Here is a 12,928-nt window from a genome sequence, read left to right as displayed (position 1 = left end):
GTAATACATTTTTTATACATCATACTAAATGGAGGTGCACAAATATCCAACGTATGGCACTGATTTCAGGCTGCATGAGCACAATCCTAACTAGAGATCTCAATTAAGGATTCTTCCCTACGACCATGATCCACTCACCAGTGGCTCCTGGCTTTTGAACAGGCTTATAATCTTCACAGAGTCCTCATCCTCTTCTTCGATGTTATCAGGTAGGGGTGGCAGCTCGGGGTCATAACCTTTCTGTGCTACTATGTCGTGAACAGAGAGAAGGCCCTGGACAGAGGACGTTAGAAAACATCAAGAGTAGCTTTTCATATACAGCGAAGTCTGAATTTATTGACACCCTTGATAAAGATGAGCAAAAAGAACTGCATAAAATAAAAAAGTCAAATATTGAGCTATAATGCATGTTAAAAAAAAATGTGAATTCATATCATTTTATACTAATACAGTTGCTCAGAGAAATAGATTTTGTTTAACAAGTAATATTTGTATTTCGCAAACATTTAGGGGTCAAAATGATTGACACCCTTGTTTTCAATACCTCACCATGCGAGGTTAACGGCACTGAGCCTTTTTCTATAATGCATTCTTATTTCGAAGTCAAACCCACCACTGGTGTGCGTGGCCGAAGAGCTCTATTTTCATGTCATCTGACCAAAGCACCAGTTGGGCGCCGAAGACGTGGATGTCGATGAAAGCAGCCCTCTGCACCTCTCTGATTCAGAAGGGGGTGGGTTAAATGCGGAACAAACATTTCAGTTGAATGCATTCAGTTGTACAACTGACGAGGTATCCCTCTTTACCTTTCCCTTTATAATCCAAGTGCAAATGCCGTTTAGCAAACTTCAGGTGTTTACATTTGTTAGATGACATGAAAATAGAGCTCTTTAGTCACGCACACCAGTGGTGGATTTTGTGTGGAAATGAGAATGCATGAGCAGAAAAGAGCCCCATACCTACTGTAAAATATGGTGATGGATCTTTGATGTTATTGGGCTATTTCACTTCCACTGTTCCTGGGGCCCTTGTTAAGGTCAACGGCATCAATGGCTAGAACTTTACATAGTACCAAGACATTTTAGCCAAAAATCTGGTTGCTTTTGCCAGATGGCTGAAACTTGTCCGCAAGTGAATCTTCCAGTAAGACAATAACCCTAAGCACACATCAATTATTTGAATGATTTATTTTATACTTTTCATTTTTGCACTGTCAATCATTTTGCACCCTGTGTCTATTAGTGGCGGTCGGTCCAGGTAGGAAGAAAAGAATACACATATCTATCTATCACTCTGTCTGAAAATAAAAAGGCCAATGCAATACTGGTCAGCTCATAACAGGTTTTATAAAAGCAACATCCAGTAAGGTTAACAGTAACAAGCATACGTGTGAGCCACCAAGTGAGAGCCAGGAACAAACAGGTCGTTAAAGCTATCCAAATAAATCTGCAGTGAAATCCTGGGTTGTCCCAAATGACACCTTTTGCCCTATATAGTGCACTACTTTTGATCAGGGCCCATAGGGAGTAGGGTGCTATTTGGGACGCATTCCTGGGCTGCCAACAATCCCTCGTTAATAAAGGAGCTCCACTGCAGCCCTGGAAAACCAGGCACTCTGCTTTTTAATTAGACTGAACAGTTCCAGAATATTAGTGCTTCTGAGATACTGTCAATAGGATTGAATAGAAGCACATGCATTAAAAGGTCAATATGGGATTCAAACAGGTTGTTATTTTTCAAGAATCAATTGGTATATATTATATATAAAGGTATATATAATAAAGTCAAAAAATCGCTGCATCAATCCTAGATTGCCCCTTTATTCGCTCAGTTTCTTTCTCTGCCCGATGCAGACTGGCTGCAGTTGTAATGACAAAAATGAACATGATTGGTTATGTTACCTTTGCTGCTAATGATGCTAATTTGAAGATGTTAATAGCTGTGTGTAAAGGGAAGATGAAGGGAGGGGGAAACAAAACTACATTTCACACCTGGATACATTTTTCACGAACTAAATGGGCTGTGTTAGTAGTAATTATAGGCTATACTGCAACAGCACCTGTTGATTAGTCAGCAGAGGTTGTGTGTGTGTGTGGGTGGGTGGGTGGGTGGGTGGGTGGGTGGGTGGGTGGGTGTGTCCATGCATGCAATAACATTGGCAGGAGGAACAGATTACTTTAAGGCCAGGCACCACAGACTAAAATTATATATTTTGCATCTACTTACTCTTTCTATATTGGTCCATTAAAATGTGTATTTTCAAAAAGTAAAAATGATAACTTTTTTAATACTTTTGTTAGTTTATCATATTAAATCAAAATGTCATGAATTGTAACCACTTAAATGGACATACATCCATCATTTCAAAGCTTGCTATATTGAATCACACATAATTTAAAAGCAAATTTTCATGTCAACTCATTTTTCTCAGCCTCAGAAGAATCTGCATTCCCCACAATTTAAACTTAAAAAAATTAAAATACAGATAGAAAGTTGAAAAAAGTAGGCCTACTTATCCACAATCGGCTATGTGTAAGTTCAGTCCTGGAGTGTCTTGACAACATGAAACACAAATTTAGGCTGACTTCATCTAGTGTCCAGAAAAAGGTATTTGCGTAATGTGCAAATACCGTATATACAGATATCACCAATTTTTGCACATTTTAATACAACATTTCAGAAGAATTGCAATCCCCAAAATGTTTATATTTGTGTCCACATTCTGGTAAAAGTTGATTTTGAAATGATTATGGTGGGGAAAAATACCTTATTAGGGTGTGGTGCCTGGCCTTAATGTGTGTCTCTAAAAGAAACGGAATGAGGCGTGTGTTTGACTGAATGAGACAGTCTGACATTATTTACTTTCATATCCTTTATGGGAGACTCACCTTGATGTGCGGGTTGGAGAGCAGGCTGATCAACTCTGAACATTCAGCACTAGCCACTTGAGTCCACAGCTCCTCAGCCAACTATGACACACAGACACATGCACACAGTATGCAGCCTCTGATATAACAATGAGGATGGCATGTTGTGGTAAGATGTCTAGGGGGATACTGTTGTAACTTATTGCTTCAAGACAGTTGCAATGTTTCCCCATAGATGCATCCACAGCAGATAAGAACAGCCTCCAGGGGGGGGGGGGGGGGGGGGGGGGTGTGTATCTAGAACCTAAAAGGGTTCTTCGGCTGTCCCCATAGGATAACCCTTTGAAGAACCCTTTTTGATTCCAGGTAGAAACCGTTTTGGTTCCAAGTAGAACCCTTTTGAGTTCCATGTTGAACCCTTTACACAGAGGGTTCTACCTGGAACCAAAAAGGGTTCTCCTATAGCAGTGGTTCCTAAACTTTTTATAGTCCCGTACCCCTTCAAACATTCAACCTCCAGCTGCGTACCCCCTCTAGCACCAGGGTCAGCGCACTCTCAAATGTTGTTTTTTGCCATCATTGTCCTCATTGTAAGCCTGCTATATGATACATTTATTAAACATAAGAATGAGTGTGAGTTTGTCACTTCCCACGAGCCGGGTTGTGACAAAGAGCTCTTATAGGACCAGGGCACAAATAATAATATAAATCATGTTGCTCGTTATTCAGCCATCGTACATAGAAAAGCTTATTTGTTCATCAAAAATTGTGAATAACTCACCACAGGTTAATGATAAGGGTGTGCTTGAAAGGATGCACATAACTCTACAATGTCAGGTTGTATTGGAAAGAGCCTCAATCTTAAATAATTTTCCACACACAGTCTGTGCCTATACATAGATGTCATGCTAGTGAGGGCCGAGAACCGACTCTCACACAGGTACATGGTTGCAAAGGGCATCCGTGTATAAACAGCGCGATTTTCCAAGGCAAGAAACTCTGAGCGCAGCCCTATCCAGAAATCTGCAGGGCTTCTGATTAAATAACATTTTTACAGAACCGCTTGTTGCAATTTCGATGAGGCTCTCTTGATCAGTGGATCAAGTGGACTGGAGGCAGGGCATGAAAGGGATAACGAATCCAAATGTTTGTGTCGTCCATTTCGGCAAAGTACCTGAGTAATTGCGCACCCAGCTCACTCAGGTGCTTCGCTATATCACTTGACATGTCCATTAGCTTGTGTTCATTTGCACAAAAACTAAATCATACAATGATGGAAAGACCTGTGTGTTGTCCTTGTTAATGCAGACAGAAAAGAGCACCAACGTCTTAATCATAGCCTCAATTTTGTCCCGCACATTGAATATAGTTGCGGAGAGTCCCTGTAATCCTAGATTCAGAACATTCAGGTGAGAAAAAACATCACGAGATAGGCCAGTCTTGTGAGAAACTCTTCATCATGCACGCGGTCAGACAAGTGAAAATAGTCAGTAAAGAAAATTAAGCTAGACTCTTATTGAATTTTTTTAAACGTGTCAATACTTTGCCCCTTGATAACCAGCACTTCTGTACGTTGTAAAAGCGTTACAGGATTGCTGCCCATAATGAATGCTGCCATATAGTGCAGAAAATACGAGAGTGCATGGGGCCTTGCTTTAACAAAGTTAACCATTTAGTTAACCATTTTCACTGTTGTGTCCAAAACATCTTTCAAGCTGTCAGGCATCCCCTTGTCAGCAAGAGCCCCTCGGTGAACACACAGACACATGCACACAGTGCTACAGATGCTACCCAAGTGGCATCGGGAGCAACTGCACGCGCGTTACCACTCCACTATGTCTCCCTGTCATGGCTTTTGCGCCATCTGTACAGATACCAACACATCTTAACCAGGAAAGTCCATTTGATGTCACAAAGCTGTCCAGTACTATACAAATATCCTCTCATGTCCTGGTTTCTAGTGGTTTTCAACAGAGGATGTCTTCCTTAGTTGACCCCCGATAAACATAACGGACATATACCAGGAGCTGTGCCAGGCACGTCTGTTGACTCATCCAGCTGTAACGCATAGAATTCACTTGCTTGTATGCGAAGCAGTAATTGTTTCAAAACAACTCCTGCCATGTCATTGATGCATCGTGAAACAGTGTTGTTTGATGAAGACATTGTCTGTATAGTTTTTTGGGCCTTTTCCCCCAGCATTGTCCCAGCCATATCCTCAGCCGCAGGAACAATTAAGTCCTCCACAATAGTATGGGGCTTGCCTGTCCTAGCCACTCGGTAGCTCACGATAGACGCTTCTAGCCCCTTCTTATTAAATGGTAACGGTTGCTTTCATACATGTCTTACTACTCGAAAGTCATCTTAATTCTCGCTCAAAAAACTCCTTTGGCTTATTTTTTAAATGGTCATGTTTCGTTTCTAAATGTCTGTGCATGAGTTAAGGTTTCCCGCGAGAGAGTAACGGTTAATGTGATTGGATGTTAATTATTTGACATTGTGTTATTTCGCTGAACACTAGGTGGTTTAATTTTACTTTTGGCAGTGAAACGAGGCAGTTCAGGCAAGGAGAAAAAAATCTCATATATATATATATATATATATATATATATATATATATATATAGCCAGTTAGAAAATATAAATGTACTGTTTGAAAATGTAAAGATTATATTTTTTTTTCCCAAATGTGAATCACATTTTTATGTTGGCATAGCCCTGAAGGCATTGCGCATATATCCCAGTTAGGGAATGCCTGTCCTATAGGGACAACCGAAGAACCCTTCGGTTTTGGAACCCTTTTCTAAGAATGTGCTTCAAGATGTAATGTGCACGCACACACACCAAAGAATCCATAAATCTGCCTGAAGGTCATTACTTTCCGCTGTGAGCAAACAGAAGCCATGTTGAAGAAAAACAGCTCTTTGGTTTGGCCCCTTCAGTAGACATTGACGATTTAAACCAGGCCTGGAGTGGCTTTCAGACAGGACCTTGAGTAAGGGGACTGGGAGGTGGAACAAGGACAGGGCATAAGGAAAGAGGAAAAGGGGCGGGGGGGGGGTATTGGAACTATAGTGAAATTAAATGAGGAGTCACTGACCACAACTGTATCTTTTCCACCGGTTTACTGAACTCTGCCTGTTAGACACAAGGATGCCCACATTGGACATACTACAGAACAGTGGGGTAGGGGAGTGAGATAAGAAGAAGTACTTAATAATGTTAAGCCTACCCCCTACCTTTTCGAACATTCTGTTAAAAATCGCGCAACATTTCAGCGTCCTGCTACTCATGCCAGGAATATAGTATATGCATATGATTAGTATGTGTGGATAGAAAACACTCTGACGTTTCTAAAACTGGTTAAATCACGGCTGTGACTATAACAGAGTGTGTGTTTCATCGAAAAGCGCAAGAAAATCTGGTCACTGAAAACTGAAAAAAGTATCAATGCGCCACTTGCATATATTGTTGAATGGAAACTAAATTAAATGGGGCCGAGAGTGCAATTCCTACAGCTTCCACACGATGTCACCAGTCTCGTCATTGCAGGGGTGAAGTAGAGGATTATGGGAGAGTGGCAAATCTCAGTGTCACTTTATATAGTTGACATTAATGGTAGTTCTCAAGGCTGAAACATTACACTTGGGGTGAAATTATTTTAACACCTTAATGCTGAAAACTGTCCCATGATGTCGCTCTGTATAAAGGAGATAAAATAATATTACTGTAAAACAAGGCTTTGCCTCAGTTGCATAGTCCATGGATGTCATGAATAATATTCACTTTACTATTACAAAGTGTGATTGTTGACCAAAAAAAGACAGTGTTTTATATAGATTCAAATTAAACTAACGTCAAAGTGCCAGAACAATACACAGAAAAAAAACACTAAATTCATAACTACAATATAGTGTCAGCCCCTTTGTTCTGAACTGAGCTACAGGACAGGAAATAAACTGCTCAGGGATGTTACCATGAGGCCATTGGTGATTTTAAGACAGCTACAGAGTTCAATGGCTGTATTGGGAGAAAACTTAGGATGGATCAACAACATTGTCGTAACTCCACAATGACAGAGTGAAAATACAAATATACAGAATAAAAACATATTCCAAAACATGTATCTTTAATGATACAAGGCATTAAAGTAATACTGCAAGAAAATGCTAAATTAATGAATAAATAAATGAATGCTAAACCTTATGTTTGGGGAAAATGCAGCACAACACGTCACTGAGTAACTGCCTCCTTTTTTTCAAGCATGTGGCGGCTGCATCATGGTATGGGTATGCTTTACATCGGCAAATACCGGCGAGGTTTTCAGGATAAAAAGAAACGGGTCAGAGCTAAGCACAGGCAAAATCCTAGAGGAAAACCTGCTTTACACCAGAGATTGAGAGAGGGATTTACCATTCAGCAGGACAATAACCTACAATTCAAGGCCAAATCTACACTGGAGTGGCTTACCAAGAAGACAGTGAATGTTCCTGAGTGGCCAAATTACAGTTTTGAACTAAATCTGCTTGAAAATCTATGGCAAGAAATGAACATTTCTGTCTAGCCATAATCCCAACATCTTGGCAGATATTGCACAATCCAGGTGGCCTACCCAAGAAGACTTACTGTATTTGATGCCAAAAGGTGTCTAACATGTATTGACTCAAGGAGCTGAATACGTATGCAACAACTATGTTTTAGTAATTCCTTTGTTATTAACCTTAAATACAATTTGACATTACAGAGTTTGTGTAGTTGACAATTAAATCAATTTTAAATCGCACTTTGTAACACAACAAAATGTGAAGAAATCCAAGGGGTCTGAATACTTTAGCAAGGCACTGTATGTAGGGACACTTGTGCAAAATATCTCTTCCTTTATCTATATTTATATCCAGCCATCCATTCATCCATCCATCCTAAGGAAGAGTGCAAAGAGAAAGACTTACGTTACAGGCCAGACTCTTTGCGTTATCGCGGACCGGGACAGGATTCCTTGATCCAAACCGCCTCAACCTCGCATGGATCTGAGAGAGAGAATGAGTCAGGCTATGACACTGGGGGTTACTATTACAGTGCATCACCGGTGATGTACATCTGTTGTATTCATTAGTGCACACCACAGCCAAACGTTCTGCAAGGGAAAATGAGGAAACAAGGCGACTATAATTTGGCCACTCAGGAATATGAGGGGCTCAGGGGCTTCTGCCCCATATACATAGACTTGAAATCACTGGCCACTTCAATAATGGAACACTAGTCACTTTAATCATGTTTACATACTGCTTTACTCATCTCATATGTATATACTGTATTCTAGTCTATGCCACTCTGACATTGCTCATCCTAATTTTTATAATCCTTAATTCCATTATTTTACTTTTAGGTTGTGTGCATTGTTAGATATTACTGCACTGTTGGAATTCGAGACAAACACATTTCGCTACACCGCAATAACATCTGCATGTGTATGTGACAAATAAAATTAGATTTTGAAAAGTTCAGGTAGTCCCTCCCTGTTTCGGACCGTTTGCTTCCGGTTAGTTCCTAGTAAATACTACCCAGTACATTTCCATAGCTACACACTATGACATACTGTAATTGTACATGATAAACTCTCAGATATCATTACTATAACAGAACTGTAGCATTGCCATTACGTCACAGTAGTTAAAGCCAGTTTCACCTTGACCAGTAGATGGAATCTCCTTTCCATGATCATGCTTTTAAGAAATGTAAAGTCCTCATTTCTGTCCATTATGGATTTCATCCCAGAGATCACCAAGGACATCAGTTCAAACACACCTGAAGTAGAGGAGAAAGGAGTTAACAAACATGTGCACTGTACCAATCAAAAGTTGACACACCTACTCATTCAATGGTTTTTATTTTTTACATTGTAGAATAATAATGAAGACATCAAAACTATGAAATAACACATATGGAATCATACAGTAACCAAAAAAGTGAAACAAATCAAAATATATGTAATATTTTAGATTATTCAAAGTAGCCACCCTTTGCCTTGATGCCAGCTTTGCACACTCTTGGCATTCTCTCAACCAGCTTCATGAGGAATGCTTTTTCAACAGTCTTGAAGGAGTTCCCACATATGCTGGGCACTTGTTGGCTGCTTTTCCTTCACTCTGTGATCCAACTCATCCCAAACCATCTGAAATGGGTTGAGGTCCGGTGATTGTGGAGGCCAGGTCATCTGACGCAGCACTCCATCACACTCTTTCTTTGTCAAACTCATTCCAACACCCGCCCAGTCAGCAGAGAAATAACTGTGGCAACCTTGGACCTCTCGGTGGTGGGAGCTCCCATATTGTGCGTAAAGGAGCACTGAAGTAGAAAGCCCCAGCATTTAGATGGGGTGCCATCATATTTATCCGGGACGAACAAGCAGGCTTCGCCGACCTGAGCGGGTTGCTGAATGGGCTGTTGTGCTGACACTACAACCAGTCGACCCAGTGTGTTCTTTGCGATGTTGCCCACTGCGAAGAACCTCTTCCATAGCTGTCCCCAGTTGGACTAGCTGGTCATGGTGTTGACTTAGGTTTCCCTGCTCATCGACCGTCTGGGAGATGTTGTTTTCCTGCTGCTTATGTTGTGAGTCAGTATTCTGTAATGGAGATGCTTGAGAGTCGAGAAGCAGGTGCAGGGGAAACGTTTAATAAAACAACAAACATGAACCGAGACAACATAACAGTAGCGTCTAAGCATAAACACAGAAACAATACTGACTGTGGAAAGAACCAAAAGGGAGTGAGATACAGTATAGGGGAGGTAATCAGGAATATGATGGAGTCCAGGTGAGTATCACGATGACGTGCAGGTGCGTGTAATGATTGATGCCAGGTGTGGGTAATGATGAATCCAGGACCGGTGGTTAGTATACCGGCGATGTCGATCGCCGGAGGGGAGTAGACGTGATACACAGACGCTGTCCACCTACTCCTCTCCCTCCATTTACAAGAGGGTCAGTGGGAGGTTCATAAATTGCCAGTCAGAGGACAAAGTCAGGGGTCATGTGGGATGAGTCAGAGGTGTCAAAGGTCAAACCAAGGGTGTGGTGAAAACATCAAATAGGGAAGCCCATATAAGGTATTCCCAAACAGACTCTCCCACATCTACATTTCAGTATGCCCAAATAGTCTTCAATGTCTTCCTTTCCTTTATTCCATTTCCTTCACAAACACTGATCTGGCCTGACTTTTTGGGAGAATACTCATAATGTGCAGGTCGCTCCATCAGACAAACACACACCTTCAAACTTACCTCCTGGTCCAAAAGAAAGACTCAGCATACTCCTTGTCTGTGGAAACCCATATCGAAAAGAATAATGAAACTAAAATTGAAGTAATCTAATAAGGATCTGGTATGTTTTTCCTTATATCTCAGTTGTGTATTTGTATATGTTTGTGTTATCCCTATACACTGAATTGCCCTACAGAGCATTCAGAAAGTATTCAGACCCCTTGACTTTTTCCACATATTGTTACGTTACAGCCTTCTTATGAAATGATGATAGTTTTTTTTACCCTAATCAATCTACACCCTATAATGAGAAAGCAAACACAAAATTTGTGCAAATGTATAAAAAAAAATGTAAAACTGAAATATCACATTTTCATAAGTATTCAGGCCCTTTACTCAGTACTTTGTTGAAGCACCTTTGGCAGTGATCCCAGTCTCAAGTCTTCCTGGGTATGACACTACAAGCTTGGCACACCTGTATTTGGGGGGTTTCTCCCATTCTTCTCTGCAGATCCTCTCAAGCTCTGTCAGGTTGATGGGGAATGTCGCTGCACAGCTATTTTCAGCTTTCCCCAGAGATGCTCGATTGGGTTCAAGTCCGGGCTCTGGCTGGGCCACTTAAGGACATTCAGAGACTTGTAATGTCTAGGCTGTGTGCTTAGGGTCGTTGTCCTGTTGGAAGATGAACCTTCACCCCAGTCTGAGGTACTGTGTGCTCTGGAGCAGGTTTTTCAATCAAGGATCTCTGTACTTTGCTCCGTTCATATTTCCTTCGATCCTGACTAGTGTCCCAGTCCCTGCTGATGAAAAGTATCCTCACAGCATTTTGCTGCCACCATCGTGCTTCATTGTAGGGATGGTGCCAGGTCTCCTCCAGAAGTGTCTCTTGGTATTCAGGCTGGACACTCTACCATAAAGGCCTGATTGGTGGAATGCTGCAGAGATGGTTGTCCTTCTGGAAGGTTCCCCCATCTCCACAGAGGAACTAGAGAGCCCTGTCAGAGTGACCACAGGGTTCTTGGTCACCTCCCTGACCAAGGTCCTTCTCCCCCGATTGCTCAGTTTGGCCAGGCGGCCAGCTCTAGGAAGGGTCTTGGTGGTTTCAAACATCTTCCATTTAGGAATTATGTAGGCCACTGTGTTCTTAGAGACCTTCAATGCTGCAGTAATTCTTTGGTACCCTTCCCCAGATCTGTGCCTCGTCACAATCCTGTCTTTGAGCTCTATGGACAATTCCTTCGACCTCATGTCTTGGTTTTTACTCTGACATGCACTGTCAATTGTGGGAACCTATATAGACAGGCCTTCCAAATGATATCCAATCAATTGAATTTACCACAGGTAGACTCCAATCAAGTTGTAGAAACATCTCAATGATGATCAATGGAAACATGATGCACCTGAGCTCAATTTTGAGTCTCATAGCAAAGGCTCTGAAAACGTATGTAAATAAGGTATATATATTTTTCTACGTTTGCAAAAATGTATAGAAACCTGTTTTGGCTTTGTCATTTTAGAGTATTGTGTGTAAATGTTTTTAATAAGGCTGTAATGTAACAAAATGTGGCAAAAGTCTAGGGGTCTGAATTCTTTCCGAATGCACTGTATATGTATAGGGCTAAATTAAATATATTCTTACTGAGGAAATATGAAAACCATATGCGCAACCATGGTAGCAATCGAAAGGGAACGGTTTGGAGACAATGGGAAAAAATATTAGACCAAAGGTGAGTACACAACAGTTCACCTGACAAGACTGAATCCAAACATTACACTGTTGATTTATGTGCATTTTACATTTACTGTACTTTGCCGCATTTGTTGATAACGAAATCTGAAAAATATACTCTGCATACATTCAGTAACATGATGACTATTCCTGGAAAATGAGGGGTAGTCAAAACATATATATATATTTTTGTCTTGGTGTCGCCAAGTGGAAACAGATCTCTGCAAAATTCGACATTACAGTGTTAGGCTTTCACAAGGCAATTCAGAGAAACAGATCGTAATTGGGGTTCGCATAGAAAGGAGTCATGAGTGCATTCAAGTGTGTGTGCTGCAGCAAATTTTTTGATCGACACAATAAACAAACATATGCTCATTCTGTTCAGAACAACCTGTATGACCACATGTAATCTTGTAACTGTACATCAAACATAGTGTCAGAAATGTTGACACTGTATATGACACAAGTTTTATGATTTGGAAATGTGAAGAGCACATTTGGACTCATGGGTGTTTGGCTTTCTTTTATGACATCCAAGCGGTATTTATTATAATCCTCCACATATTATCTTTCAAAATATATTGAGCCATCTTAATTTACAGCATTTACCTCACTCAGACAACAAAACATTTGCAAAAGTTGCCTTATTACCGGGAGGGATCGGGGCAACTTCTTGTCGCTCAGTGCTCAAGTTCCGATCAGCTGTCAGTCAAAACCCACAGGGTGCTGTGAAGCGCAGAGCCAGGGCTCTGACGTCATGCATAGTATACTGTACAGCCACTACATAGGAGCTTATTAGTGCCCAAATCTGCCATTTTCAGTACGTACACTGTATACGTGTTTAAATGTAAAGGTATACCTTATATGACATACACAATTGAATGATTGTGGTGCAATTCCTACAAAGATATGATATGACATATTTGAGACAAAATATATTAATTAAATGAGTAATTTATGAATATTATAAGAAGGTGGGGGGACTCACAACTTACTATTGAGAGTAGGAATAGTAGAATACACCAGCGAAATTTGGTTGTTCATCAGCTGTTTCTCTCTGTTGTCACAGTCAC

General features: G+C 40.8%; 1 protein-coding gene across 1 annotated transcript in view; it reads right to left on the bottom strand.

Moving 5' to 3' along the window:
* Positions 1–12,618, bottom strand: part of LOC109874504 (MAGUK p55 subfamily member 7-like) — a 54,687-nt gene extending 42,069 nt beyond the window's left edge. Inside the window, exons 1-5 of the mRNA XM_031809667.1 lie at positions 12,576–12,618; positions 8,553–8,671; positions 7,816–7,893; positions 2,889–2,969; positions 122–273 (exon numbers count right to left, since the gene is read on the bottom strand). Of these exons, the coding sequence (XP_031665527.1) occupies positions 122–273; positions 2,889–2,969; positions 7,816–7,893; positions 8,553–8,671; positions 12,576–12,618 (473 nt within the window). The remainder of the gene's footprint in view (positions 1–121; positions 274–2,888; positions 2,970–7,815; positions 7,894–8,552; positions 8,672–12,575) is intronic.
* Positions 12,619–12,928: the final 310 nt, after the last annotated feature.

Source organism: Oncorhynchus kisutch, linkage group LG30 (genome assembly GCF_002021735.2).
Source record: "Oncorhynchus kisutch isolate 150728-3 linkage group LG30, Okis_V2, whole genome shotgun sequence".
Lineage (NCBI taxonomy): Eukaryota > Metazoa > Chordata > Actinopteri > Salmoniformes > Salmonidae > Oncorhynchus > Oncorhynchus kisutch.
This window is presented reverse-complemented; position numbering and strand designations above follow the sequence as displayed.